This window comes from Bidens hawaiensis, unplaced genomic scaffold (assembly GCF_021521415.1).
Source record: "Bidens hawaiensis isolate Kalapana, Puna unplaced genomic scaffold, B.hawaiensis_p1.1 tig00035036_1, whole genome shotgun sequence".
Lineage (NCBI taxonomy): Eukaryota > Viridiplantae > Streptophyta > Magnoliopsida > Asterales > Asteraceae > Bidens > Bidens hawaiensis.
In genome coordinates, this window is record NW_027496082.1 from 174,667 (window position 1) to 188,813 (window position 14,147).

At 37.7% G+C, this 14,147-nt stretch overlaps 1 protein-coding gene and 1 pseudogene across 2 annotated transcripts; one reads left to right on the forward strand and one right to left on the reverse strand.

The window, feature by feature from the left end:
- The first annotated feature begins 641 nt into the window (after nucleotides 1–641).
- LOC143586884 (uncharacterized) lies at nucleotides 642–3,440 on the forward strand. Its single transcript, XM_077068335.1, has 7 exons — nucleotides 642–1,494; nucleotides 1,581–1,697; nucleotides 2,268–2,446; nucleotides 2,531–2,624; nucleotides 2,709–2,786; nucleotides 2,893–2,994; nucleotides 3,084–3,440. Exons 1-7 carry the CDS (start codon nucleotides 877–879, stop codon nucleotides 3,216–3,218), a joined length of 1,323 nt encoding a protein of 440 aa, XP_076924450.1. The 5' UTR covers nucleotides 642–876; the 3' UTR covers nucleotides 3,219–3,440.
- A 55-nt stretch (nucleotides 3,441–3,495) lies between these two features.
- On the reverse strand, nucleotides 3,496–8,914 carry LOC143586880 (protein ENHANCED DOWNY MILDEW 2-like; annotated as a pseudogene). The gene is made up of 17 exons (XR_013144779.1): nucleotides 8,471–8,914; nucleotides 8,308–8,388; nucleotides 7,927–7,986; nucleotides 7,690–7,826; nucleotides 7,432–7,531; nucleotides 7,259–7,357; nucleotides 6,817–7,064; nucleotides 6,651–6,740; nucleotides 6,143–6,577; nucleotides 5,914–6,064; nucleotides 5,726–5,827; nucleotides 5,458–5,550; nucleotides 5,087–5,128; nucleotides 4,718–4,828; nucleotides 4,444–4,634; nucleotides 4,309–4,372; nucleotides 3,496–4,225 (listed from the first exon to the last, which is right to left on the reverse strand). The product of XR_013144779.1 is annotated as a protein ENHANCED DOWNY MILDEW 2-like (transcript).
- Between the last annotated feature and the right edge of the window lie 5,233 nt (nucleotides 8,915–14,147).

Here is a 14,147-nt window from a genome sequence, read left to right on the forward strand (position 1 = left end):
AAGACAAGTTATGGATGTTTGTAATGAATGGCTGACTTTTACATTATTCCGCGAAAGTTTTTATTAACTCTGATTTTTAGAACCGCGTTTATGAGTAAATCCAACGTCCAAATGTGAGGCACTGGTAACGGGGCCTTACAACACATGGCATGCTGACTCATCAGATCGACCAACACTTGTCACAAGGTTGTTCCTCACATCGACACTTGTCGTAGTACCCGATCCAACCACCAAAATACTAAGGCGAATCTCAAGCGTTCTACCAAAGTGGGACAAACCCATTTCCCTTTTTATCAATGTTCAAGTTCTCAACTATACACTTTATAGTATCGATATCACATTCATCTCTACTCTTTGGGCATATTAATAATTTATTTATTAGTAACAAATATTAATAAATATTATTTATCCAAAAATTTCCAACAGTTATCAATGAAACACACACACGATTATATTGTTCAATTTTGTTCACAAAAGAGTTAAGTTATGCACTTTTAATTAGTCAAGCTAATGTTGCTCTCCGGCTTCTTGTGTAACATGTTTTTATCTATCCTCTCGCTAGTCTTTTAAGATATCACCAATGTTCTAAACAAATTGATTAAAACTAACTATTTATTTGTAAAATAATTAAGTTTGAAAAATTGGAAAGTATATATGAGTAACGGTCATCTGTTTACATATATCGAAATAATTTGTTTTAAGAAAAAAAACGCCGGCCTTCACCCAATGAGAAACCGCATAGCAGACCGGACCCATTCTTCAACTATTTTTCAAACCCAAATAAAATATTAATTTTCCAAAGAATATAAAAATGCCACCTTTTGTTTTGGTGGTTGTTTATGCTTGCCACTATCTAACGTTACATGGTGTTTTTTAATGGTTTCAAATTCAAGTTATTCCAAACACCCATTTGAAGAAACGCTAAAAAAAATAATAATTTCGAATTTAAACAACCAATTCTGTTCTTGTTTCTTTTTCCTCCAGTTTCTTGAATTTTTCAAGATTAACAAACAACTTCATGGTTTCTTCCACATTCTGAACCTATCATCAAAGATGCACAAAAGGACGGATTTGCCCCTGGAAATCCCCATTTTGAGGCCAAGTATTCATGTCAGAAGGGCAAATATTGTTGTAAAGTTTCAAGATCCTTATGGGTTTATGGTAGAAGGTAATGTTGATGATGTTAATATATTGAATGATGTGAGGGAAAAGATGAGGGAACAGGATAAGGTTTGGTGGGCAATGGAAGCAAGCAAAGGGGTCAATTGGTATTTACAGACTTACGCCGCTGCCCTTCGCATTTCGGTTTTGGTTAATGCTATGGCCTTGAAGAAGCTTATTAGGAAGGGTATCCCTCCAGCTTTGAGGCCCAAAGTTTGGTTTTCCTTATCTGGGGCTGCTAAGAAGAAATCCACCGTGCCTGATAGCTATTATAATGATCTGACCGCTGCGGTTCAAGATAAGGTCACCCCTGCTACCAAGCAGATTGATCATGTATGTTTCTTGTTTTTATTATTTTTTTGCACAATTAATTATAATCTGAAAGCAAATTGTAATTTAAAAAAATGATGTTGATACAGGACCTACCACGGACGTTCCCTGGTCATCCGTGGCTGGACACCCCGGAGGGACATGCTGCGGTGAGACGTGTTCTTGTCGGGTATTCTTTTCGGGATTCTGATGTTGGTTATTGTCAGGTTGGTTGGTTCGTTGTCTCATAAATTATATTGATCAAGCTGGCAATTGGTCAGGTTTGGGACGGGTTTTCAAACTGTATTGGATGCCCGGTCTAGGGCTTTTCGAATAGCTTACACCTCAAAAATAGATTGAAAAAAGTTTGGCCGAAATCGGATTGTAAATAAACAAGCCAGGCTGAGCTAACTTGTTTCAGTTATGAGACGAGGCGAGCTCGCTCATTTGGCTCGCTTAAGTTAAGTAGGTCATTTAAGGAGGTTAGCTTTTTATGGACAGTAAAAAGAAAACTCTTTTAGACTGAAATATTATTTTTTGTTAAAATTTTAAAGATTTCAAAAATAAACAAACTGCCTTGTTGGGCCGCGTGCTGGCTCGGGCTTTATTCAAACTGAGCTCGAGCTCAACGTTCAGCTCATTAAGAGCTTTGAGCTGACCTCAAGCAGGCTCGACTCGCTTGTTAAACATCCCTAACCAGGTCTCATACTTATTAGGTTTTGGGCCATCCCTACATTGATCCATGAAATTAGTTCCTTTTTTTTAGAATCAATAGACTATCGTATATTTGCATACAGGGTTTAAATTACGTGGCAGCATTGTTGTTACTCGTGATGAAAACCGAAGAGGAAGCTTTCTGGATGTTAGCAGTTCTCCTAGAAAACGTATTGGTCAATGATTGCTACACCGATAATTTATCCGGTTGCCACGTTGATCAAAGGGTGTTTAAAGATATGGTGACAAAGAAATGCCCAAGGTATATATTCTTAGCTCTATTATGTCTGCATTCTCATGGATTCTACAATGTTTATACACCTTATATGGTTTTGAAACACTACAGGTTATCAGCTCATTTTGAAGCTATCGGGTTCGATGTTTCCCTTGTAGCTACCGAGTGGTTTCTTTGCCTGTTTTCTAAGAGCTTACCTTCAGAGGTTAACTTATACTAATAGTAATCATGTTTGTCTAAGCCCGGTACATCTTTCTTTAACCGTTTACAATGTGTGATACCTGTGCAGACAACTATGAGAGTGTGGGATGTTCTCTTTTATGAAGGGGCAAAAGTCTTGTTTAATGTAGCTTTAGCTATTTTCAGAGTAATGAATATATGCCTGTTTTCATACGTTTTAACTTAATCCTAGTAAACAGGTTTGATTAAAAAAATGGGTTATTCTAAAGGGTTATACTATACTGATGCCACAGATGAAGGAAGAAGAGTTGCTAATGGCACATCATGTTGGGGATGCAATCAGGATAATACAGAATACCACACATCATCTATTTGATCCCGACGACTTGTTGACCGTAAGTCAACGCCTTATATATAAAGAAAGTTGTACTAATATTCCTTCGTTTTGTTCTACTCGTTGACCTTCATTTATGACTAACTACAGGTTGCCTTCGAAAACAATAGCTTTATGACATCAAATTTATCGAAGCAAAGGAAGAAGCAAGAAACGGTGGTAATGGCAGAACTTGATCAAAGATTAAGGCGACTAAACACGAGTAAATTAAGTGTCACTAGTTAATACCTGTGATGTAAGATTAGTATATGTGAAACGTTGTCTTACGCTTTGCCGAGGGCTGGCAAAAGCCCCGTGAGTCGTTTTTTGTGTTCCTAGGATAGAATCTAGTGCTTCATTGAACAAAACGAAAAGTGTGTTCCAAAGGTTGAAAGTGTGATATGCAACTAAATTTCCAGTTTTTTTTCTAAATTTAAAAACTCATACGAATATTAGATTAAAGTCTTCTGAGATAGGAGTTCTAATGTTCTAGTTCTTACAGAATGAGTAATTAAAATGTTTTAACATAAGTTAAGAATAGAACAATTCTAATTAAACCGATAATCAGAAGGGGTGGTACCCGATGGACGAATATCTGCCTCACTAGTGGAATCTGGCTGACCATAGTTGCTAGAGCTGCCAGGGTAACTAAGTTGACCATGATGACTAGTGATATCTGGTTGAGCGTGGCTAAATTGACCATAAGGGTAACCATAGCTAGGAAAACCATAGTTAGCATGACCAGACTGAGGGTACCCAAACCCAACACCTGCCCCATATGGATCACTTGTATATGCATAGAGTGGTGGACCAAAACCCGGATGCAGTTCGGGCTGGATGCACGGCTGGTCGACTCTTATCGGTTCGGATCTCAAGTTGTTTGAGGAAGCTACTGGACTTGACAGGTCCATGTCAACCATGTCATGAAGAGTATGTGATGTCATATTTGTGTGTTCAGAGTTAGGTTCAGCAGTACCCAACATGGTGGCTAGTTCGGGATAGTGAGTCATGATATTCGATAGATCATTAAAACAGTCGAGGTTTTCTTCCATTAGCTCATTGGAGAGTACTTTTTCAGCTTGTTGGTCTGGTGTGGTTTGCTTTTGTTCTATGTGACCATGTTCTTGGGCTACTTCTTTGTGCTTGGCGGTCCAATCAGGCCGACTCCAGAGTGACAGTGGTGGCGATTTCACATTCCAGTCCTCCAACGGTTGGTTACTTTTGTGCCCTGATCCAGGTATGTAGTAGAATGACTGAAAGGACCAAGAGGAAGTATATTAGTAATATTGTATAAGGTAATTAGATTTGGATGTTTCTAGAGTAGTAATAACAAGACCTTGCCAGACAACATGTCATGTTCCTCCCAGATTAAGTCATAAGGGGTCCTTTTACAATCGAGCCTGTTATAGCAACACGAAAAGGTGTTTATATAAACAAAATCCAAGCATGCGAATAATCTATGTTATTATACCTTTTAGTTTCTTCTGGAACAATTAGGATAAGGAGCTTTGGCTTGAATTTGAGAGCCTTGTCAATAAATTTGTTGGTTAGGGATGCTTTGACTCCAAATGGAGGATTTAGTCCTATTACCAGACGAGACCCGCGAGGTAGTGCGTCTTTATGGACGCTAAACCAGTCTCTTTTTTCAAAGTTAAACGTGTTCTGAGAAGAAAAACAGAATCATATTTTGTTATCTAATAAAGCTGATATAGATTTTGTTAAAAGTAATGGATAAGTTAGACTACCTTTGGGGTGATGAGATCATAGTTCTTGAAGTCGCATTTCTTCCCCGTGCTGTCGAGTTTTTCCTTCATAAAGCAACTGAAATCATTCGAACCGCAGCAGAAGTCCACTATCTGATAACAGAGGATGGAAAGTTAGTATGTATAAGTGTATAGCATGTAGGAGAATGCAAACTGTGACATCTTTTTAACAATTATTCTTACATAACTGTGACAAACTGATAGAATAAAGTAAAAAAGCTAGAGGAGCCACCAAAACCATCTTTTTAAACTTTCGAAGTCAACATTTATCGTATTAATTTGGAAAAATGTTTGTTTTCAGTCATGTTGAAGCAAAGTAGCATACAAAAACGTTATATAGGAGTTCCTTACCGTATCACCGTCTTCAACATACCAATGTAGTCTATCAACTATCTGCACAATAAAAGCAAAACCATAAGCATCACTCTAGCGTAGTCGCTTAAATATATATTATCATCTTTACTCTCAACACATTAAAATTGTTTTTATCGCCATAGAACATAAATAATTGTCATAAACAAGTTGCCTAAAGGAAGGAAGGAGTAAGTGAGACCAATTGTGCTTTTCGTTAGACAAGCAATATATCTATACATCTGATCAGGGGATCATTATCATTTCATAATCCCTTCTAATTAGATCCAATTTCATCAATATTAATCTTGGAATTAAGTAGACTTATATAATGAACCACTTAAAGGATATAAGAAACACAGAGATCATACCTCTTTAAGCTTGTCTACTTTCGTAAAATGGCGCCCAAAGGAGGTATAACGTGGTCCAATGAGAAAAGGGGCAAGATAGACACTTAGCTTTTTCTGCATAACAACAAAAAAAGATCACATCAAATCCGTTATAAAACATAAAAATCTTAAAACGGGCAGGGTATGTTAAGTTTAAACCCTAAACTGTTTTACAGCTTAGAGATGCACCTTTCATGTCACATGATGTTTGTTACAAGTAGTTCTTATATAGATAAATGTTTCATCATACCTTCCATCTGACCAGTTGATGCAGAACATTTGGTTCACAAACAGCTTTTGCATCGTCAATACTGCCACCATCATCCAATTTCCTTAATGCTGCTTTTACTGCCTGAGGAGGTAAAAAAACGCACCTTGTGAGTTCAAACATATTTAGCTATGCCTATAGTGATCTTAAAGAATTGTCTGGTTTACTACCTTAACAGAACCCTCCACCTTTCCCATGGTAATTGTCTTATCCAATCCATGTTGTGGGGTGTATATCTCATGGGTGCATTGCCTTTTCTTCTCTTTTATAAATTCCTCAACATCAAATGAAGATTTAACATCTTCCACTAATTTCAAAATCCTGCACATCAATATATTATCATTGACACATGAATGGTGGCAAGATAGAAAACATTAAAACACAATAAAAAAAACGTACTTAGTTTTCGTTTCGGCATCTACTTTAGGAGGTGAAGCCACTTCCTTCTTTTCCACTTATTTAGAAGTAGATTGTAGTTCTCGGTGCATATCTCTTTTAGGTAACTTGATTCTGAGATTGTTTGGAGGCCGCTCCAAATTTCTAGGAACTGGTTTGTTTACCTCAAAGGAAGTTGTCATTTTGTGCATGGTAGAAGATTTGGCTTTATCTACTTTAGTTTCATAGTGATTGACTGGTTTAACTTGTTTTTTAACAACCTTTGGCATTCTTTCAGTCTCGATTGCTTTAAAATTTCCTAAAGCGTTGCTCCTTTTTCCTGGCATCTCTTTTATTCTCCCTTCCTGAACTCTTTTCCGTACAACAGAAGGAAAGAGAATATGATCTCTTCTTGGTGTCCCAAGATTTGGAATGATAATGTGCTTCCTGGCAGTGTATTAATTAATACTTCATATTATATGTGCATATTAATTAGATAATGAAGTATGAAGTACAACATAATAGCACTCACTTGCAATACATCAAAATGCGTTTTGGCAAGAGATCATCCCATGCTCTTTGCGGGATACTTCCATCATCACTAGCCTTAAAGGCAATTTGTCTGTGTAATATTATTAACTAGTTAGTATCGGGTTCTTTCTTGACAATATAAACCTAAAAGAGAAAATCTTTATTACTTAGGTAAGCATTTCCGATGATATGACTTTGGGCATCGCCTGCAGACTGCAAACTGCAATTCATGGACATCTTTATTTTCGCCTTGTTCACACCGATGGCACTTATGAATGGGACAGGTGAATGATATTCCTGCAGCTATTTGACCTTCAAGATGACCAGCTAAGGCTTCGTCAGATGGGTAGAGCAACTTTGCCACACATTTAGGGTGATAAAAGTGCCCGCAAGTTGCAGAAACACAAGGGAAGACCTGAAATGGTTTTTCTGTTAAAATCAACAATAACAAACTGCAGAATATTGACATTGTATTACTGTTCAATCGGTTCAGGTATTGGTAGTAGGCAAATATGTTGGGTACCGTTATGCATCATGGTAAGAGTCAGTTAAATACGATTGACAAACACCATAAATATAATATTTTATCTGTTGTAAGGTTGACTATACCTCAACAGAAGAAGACTTGTCAGAGGAGCCCAACAATCCACAAGAAAAGCACTGATGTTTCTGGTGTTTACAGTTATCACAAAGAAAAGTTGCAATTGCCTGCATACATAATTCAAAGATGATTATGCATAAGCCATGTGAAAAATACAAATATATCACATACGGGTTCATACCTCATATTGAGCTGCATTTAAAAAGCCAAGGGACTCGCAACAGGTGTCAACTCCCGCCTCTACGGTTGGATGAAAAGATCGCATACATTGTCCTTCACACCTGTCACATGTGGAGAAGTAATATATAAAATTTAGTAACAAAATGATAGATGTGACATTCTTCCAAATTTATCAAGCCCTAAGAAACCTTACGCTATGGAAATACATATATATACTTGTTCTAAATTAAGTCACTATAGAAAGGAATTAGATGCATACGGGAGAACATCACCGCCATTGTCACAGAATGCACAAACAGAATCAAATATCTCTTCTGCTTCATCGTCAAAGTCATCCTCATTTTCATCTTCGTCGTCAGAAACAATGAACTTGGGCTTGTTTGTTGTTTGATTCTCCTCCTTCAATGCAAAACAACAAACAAAAATTTCTTCAATAGGCACAAATGTACATAAAGTCATAAACATGTGAATAACATGAAAAACTAATGCAATTCACCTCATAAAGAGCTTCTTTTCTCTCAGGATTCTCAATCTCCACAAGAAACGCTTCAAGATACTGTCAATAAATAATTAGGTGTCAATAAATGCTTGGGTATTAAACATACAATGAAATGAAACAAATAATGCAATGCCTCATTCTAATCAACAATAAACATGACACATATTGAACAACAATAACAATAAACATATTCTTCTATATATATACTGTTAATAAATGCTTAAATATCAAACAATAAATATATTCTTCTATATATACTACACACAATAAAATCTAGCAATCAATTGAATGCCTCATTCTAATCAACAATTAACATAACACAAATCGTAACTCAATAACCTAATCTCGTTCTACTCGTAATAAAATTAAAGATGATACCACTGATTTCGCCAAATCCTTATCGTTAGCCACCGCAGATCGAATCAACGGCAAGTGAGCCTCCAAACACTTCTCTATCGGCTCACCACATCATACGAGCTGCACGAACCACGATCAAACAGATTCAACTCAAAATTAGGTCAAAACTCAATCAGATCACTACAACTTAATAATAAATATACCTGAAAGCCTTGAGCAAATGGCTCAAAAGCTCAGTCCTACCAGCCTGCACATTCCTCTTAAGAAAATGAAGACAATGAGCGACGACTAAGACAGTCTTCACCACACACTCGTACGATCTCCGTGGCTTGTGAAGGTTGATCCAGTTTTTGGCCTTGCAAAGGACGTAAACTTCAGGCACTCCGTACGATAACTCCAGCTTCCAACTGGTTACTTGTTTGTACACCGATTGTAACCCTTCGTCCGTACTGCCGACTAAAAACGCAACCGCAACCGTCACATCATCATCGTGCTTGTTGTTGTTGTTCCAGTGAAGCGGTAAAGCTGAAAACGAAATGACTTCGTCACGAGAGTTGACGAAGTGGTAGTTTGTTACGACATTTGGAATGATTTCGCCGTCTTCGTCAGAGGACGCCATGAAACCCTAGAAATTAAGTAAGCAAAATGAGTGTTTAAATGTTGTTAAACATTGTACACATATTCCAATTTATTATTACACATATTCCAATTTTGATAGGGTTTTAGATGTTAATAATGTTATAACATTGTACAGCCTGTTTACGAGGGACTGATGTTACCTCAAGTGGAATACTAATATTTTTTATATTAACTGAACGTCCAAACTACAACTATCTTTTACATTAAAGAAAATGTATAGGTTCATTTAATATTTGTAAATAGTTCCCCCAATCAAGCATCAGTAACTAGAGGTGCACAAATCGGTTTTTTTGAAAAAACCGGTTCGGTTTTTAACCGGACCGGTTTTTTTTATCCAGAAAAAAACCGGTTCGGTTAATAACCGGACCGGTTATTAACCGGTTATTATTGCTGAAAACTCAAACCGGCCAAACCGGTTTGGACCGGTTTAGAAACCGGTTAGAACCGGTTATTAAACCGGTTTTTTTATAACCGGTTTTTAAAAACCGGTCTAACCGGTTAACCGGTTTTTTTTTTTTTTTTTTTTTTTTTTTTTTTTTTTTTTTTTTTTTTTTTGCTTTAGGGTTTAGGGTTTCGTTGTTAGCATTCTTTGCTTGGAAGATTAAAAACACATAACTTTCATTTATAGCTTTTACATTAAAAATACAAACATTAAATCGTTATCGCATATTCGTAACTCAAAAATACAAACATTAAAGAATGTTTAGACACGATTACATTAACAAGTTGATGTTTGTTACTCATTTTCTTCGCTACCCGATCCCGAGCTATTCCTTAGGTAATCGTCGTACGCGGCTTCTTCATCGGTCATTGGTTGAGTGTGTCCTTGATTGACCTCGTCTTCATACAAGGCCGCCTCATAGTCCATTTCCCCCTCGAGTGAGCGTTGATGTTGTGCCCTGTCTAAAGAGTCCAAGTAATCCTTGTAGCAAATCGACATCTCTACAGCTGGTGGAGTGAGTCGAGTCCTCCTAATCGATATAACCCTGCCAGAAACAGAAAAAGCAGACTCCGAAGCTACCGTGGAAGCTTGGACCGTTAGTAAATCTTTGGCCATGGCGGCGAGGATCGGAAACTCATCCTCCTTACCTCTCCACCAAGCCAGCAAATCAAGACTTCTAAATTCATCCGGAGTCATGTGTTTCACAAAGTTGGTACCACCATACCTTCCAAGTTCACTGCTTGGGGTGTTTACCCTTTGACGTTTACCGGCGTCTTCCCAAATCATGTAGTACATCCCCATTTCAAGGTCGGTTTGGGATTGGGATTGGGCAACAGCTCTTAACGAGTCATGAATTTGGGAAGACGACCCGTATCTTGTAAGGTAAACATCATACATGTTTGCCAAGGTGGTGTTGAAATCATTCTTTAAAGTTTGGCTATAATAGGGGTTTTGATCGTCGTTTAACCCTAGCTCATCACAAATTTTTTCTATTAAAGCTTCAACACCACCAACATTGATGCAAGGGTTTAACGCAGCAGCACAGGTCAAAACAGCGGGTAGTTCTTGAAAATATTTTTTAAATTTTTCTTTCATTTTTACACCCATATCAAAATAAGGTGCACCCCTACAATGAAGGTCACTCAACTTTGTGCACATGACAGCAATTTTTGGTAAAGCAATGGGGCTTGTTGGATAGTAAACCCCGGATAAACTACTTGTGCAAGATTTAAAAATTTGAAGAACCTCCGTAACGATCTCAATCAATAACCAGTTTCTAGGATCGTACGGTGCACATTTACCCCTATTTGACAAAATTTGATGAAACGCAATTAACGATTGTTTTTGTTGGATGGCTTTCTCAAACATTTCACAAGTCGAGTTCCATCTTGTTGGACAATCCCAGTTAGGCCCCAACCATTGACAGTTAGCTTCTTCACAAAATTTTTTGTATCTTGAAAATGTTGAATTGTTGCTAAAAACATCTCGTAACATTCTTTTAAAATTGTTTCTTTGCGTTTCGATCACGTTTAACCCATCTTGCACGGCCAAGTTGATAATATGTGCAATGCATCGGCTATGAAAAAACGCTCCATCACAGATAGGTTTATACTTTAATTTTAAATGGCCAACCGCGGCCGTATTGTTGGACGCGTTATCAAACGATATTGAAAAGATTTTATCTTCAATCTTGTATTGTCGAATGACTTTATCCAAGAGTTTAAAAATATTTCTACCCGTGTGCGGGTAATCAAACAATTGAAACGCAACGGTTCGTTTCATCATTTGCCACGACCGGGGGTCAACCCAATGAGCCGTCACACAAATGTATGAGTCGGGCGAACCATTAGGTACCGACCACACATCCGTGGTTAAGTTCACACCAGTTTGTAAGTTTGAAAAGTATGAAATTAGTTCGGATTTAGCGTTTTTCCATGCTTTAAGCATATCTCTTCTAAGGGTCGAACGACTTACGTGTTGGTAGCGTGGTTGAACATACGTTTGCATCATCTGCGTGAATTGAGGGTTGTCGAAGTGGTTGAAAGGAAGTGATTGTTGAATCACAAAGTTGCCAAACTGTTGACGTACCGCTTCAAGGTCGTACGTAAACACCGTTCCTTGATTCGTCATCTCCGGCTGCGAACTACTTCCGGATTCGTCCTTCAAGACCTTGCAAGAGGGCTTTTCTACATGAGCTCTTAAACTGGAGTTTGCTTCTTTGTTATAAAACTTCAAACAATGTTTGCATCTAGCTTTTTGGGTTCCGTTAGACATTTCGCATAGGTCGAAATGTTGCCAAATATCTTGGTTTCGTTTCGTGGGGATGACCCGAACGACGGTTTCTCCCGTGTTCGAGGCACCCATGTTGACCGATGAAGCAGCACTTTGGGAGGCCATGATAATCGACTACGAATTAAGAGTGGTATACTCGAGTATGAAATAAACGACTACGAAAGAAGAGCGTTTGGAGTTGTATAATCGCGTATGAAATAAACGTTTAGAGCTTTTGGAGTTGTATAATCAAGTGTGATCTAACCAATACCCAACCTAAACTATATATAGATGTTTGTGGGGGTAAAATGGTAAAAAAACCAAAAAAAAACGGCTAAAAAACGGTCAAAAACACAAAAAAAACGGCTATAAGGCCGTTTGGTAACGTTCGAAAACCGGTTAAACCGGTTAACCGGTTATTAAAAAACCGGTTAACCGGTTTTTTTTATAACGGTAATAACCGGTTATTTTAAAAACCGGTTAACCGGTTTTTTAATAACCGGTTATTAAAAAAAACCGGTTTTTTTTATAACCGGTTATAAAACCGGTTTTGGGTCCAAAACTTATAACCGATACGTAAACCGGTTACGTAAACCGGTCAAACCGGTTTTTAAAAAAACCGGTTTTTAAAAAACCGGTTTTCGGTTAAACCGGCCAAACCGGTTCCGTAACCGGTTTTTTTGACCACCTCTATCAGTAACACTCCAACTCACCTGGTTGGCTGGTTCAAGCTGCTTTTAAGTTGGTAGATATTGGCTTGGAAGCTTGAGTATAAAAATATATTTGTGTGTAATAGCTAATAACCACTACTGGTCTGAGTCATTTACTGAATTTGAGCATGATTACAAGCTTAACTATAAGAAATGAGTTAAAAAGAATATTGGTATTAATTTTTAGAACGAGTAACATTTATTTCTTTTCTTACATTTTAGTGGATTACGTCTATTCAATAAACTGGATTTTTCTTTTTTTGATATTTTATTTCCTTTATAAGAAAATATGACTTTTGATAATACAGCTATTTACTTTCTTGCATTTACAACTTTATAATAGTTGAAAATCATAATAACGAATTTGAAGTGTTGATTTCTACTTTGTCTTTTTTTAGTTGAGTATGATTTAACCACGAATACTTAATCTGATTGGTGGAAAGTAGTGTGCTTACAAACCGTCAAACTAGCCGAACCACACAACCTAATCGGTGTTAGCATGTCATTTTTTATAACCTAATCACAAGTTCGATCCAATTTTTGTCAAAACTGGTCGAACTAGACTGCGAATAGCACCAAGCTATAAAGACAAACTATAAAGTAGTGTAAAGTTTGAGACCTATACATTATTTTACATGCATGGATAAAGTTAATAGTGTTAAAACCTCCCTTCATGGACCGTGTGGAAGCACCACATTATAGTTTGTAGATGCCAGCGGCGCGCGAATGTTAGCATTAGATGTGTCCCTAAAACTATGGCGCAAGGATGCTAGCATTAGATGTGTCCTAAAAACTATTTAAATGTAGGTATGCCAATGTCAAGTATATGACATAAGTGCTTACGAGAAGAGTTTAATCGATGCTCTCGCTTGCATAAGTATTCATTCAAAACCTAACTTATGGAAAAAGGTCTTTCGGGATATGGAACTTTAGAGATATATGAGTGTTTGAAGAGGCGCAAGTTTGGAAGCTGAACTTAGGAGGACAATAGATAATGACGGAACCAAAAGTTTTAAACTGGGTCATGATACATATTATTTTCTTGTTGGTGTATGATAATTATTAACTTTAAGCAATAGATATATATAAGTACAAATTAAGATGGTTTGGGCATGTGAAGAGGAGACCGACAACAGCGCCAGCTAGAGTAGTGGAAACCTTCATTGTGGAAGGAAAGAGAAGTAGAGGTAGGCCTAAATTGACTTGGGATGAGAGAATTAGACATGACTTGACAGAATTGCACCTCTCTGAGGACATGATCCAGGATAGAGATTCGTGGAGATGTAGGATTAAGGTTAGCGACTTCTAGGGGAAGGTACTGTAACACCCGGCCCCTCGCACCACCAATACTGTCCGCTCTGCCCACGAAGAGCTCACGGATTTGTTTTTGGTTGCCCAAAACGCGTTGGTGATTGAAGAAGTAGGACATTTACTTATGAACCAAGGATCTCTCTTGTCCACGGCCGATGTGGAATAGCCTAAGAGTGGGACGATGTTGTGTTTGCCAAGGGTGTTACAAACAACCCCCCTTTGGACTCATCGTCCTCGATGAGGCATGTCCCATCATCCCGAACGGCACAAGAGTGGCTCTGATACTACCAATATTGTCCGCTTTGCCCCCGATGGGTTGGTTTGTATTTAGGTACCTAGTTTGCTTAGCTTTGTATTTAGGGTCTAGTTGGCTAGCTTGGCTCCCTGTTGGTTATGTATATTTTTTGTTGGATGCTGCTTTTTGATTCTTATGCCCTATTCTTAGTAGGTTAAAGATTCTTGCTTTTTTGGTAGTTTGCTATCTATGT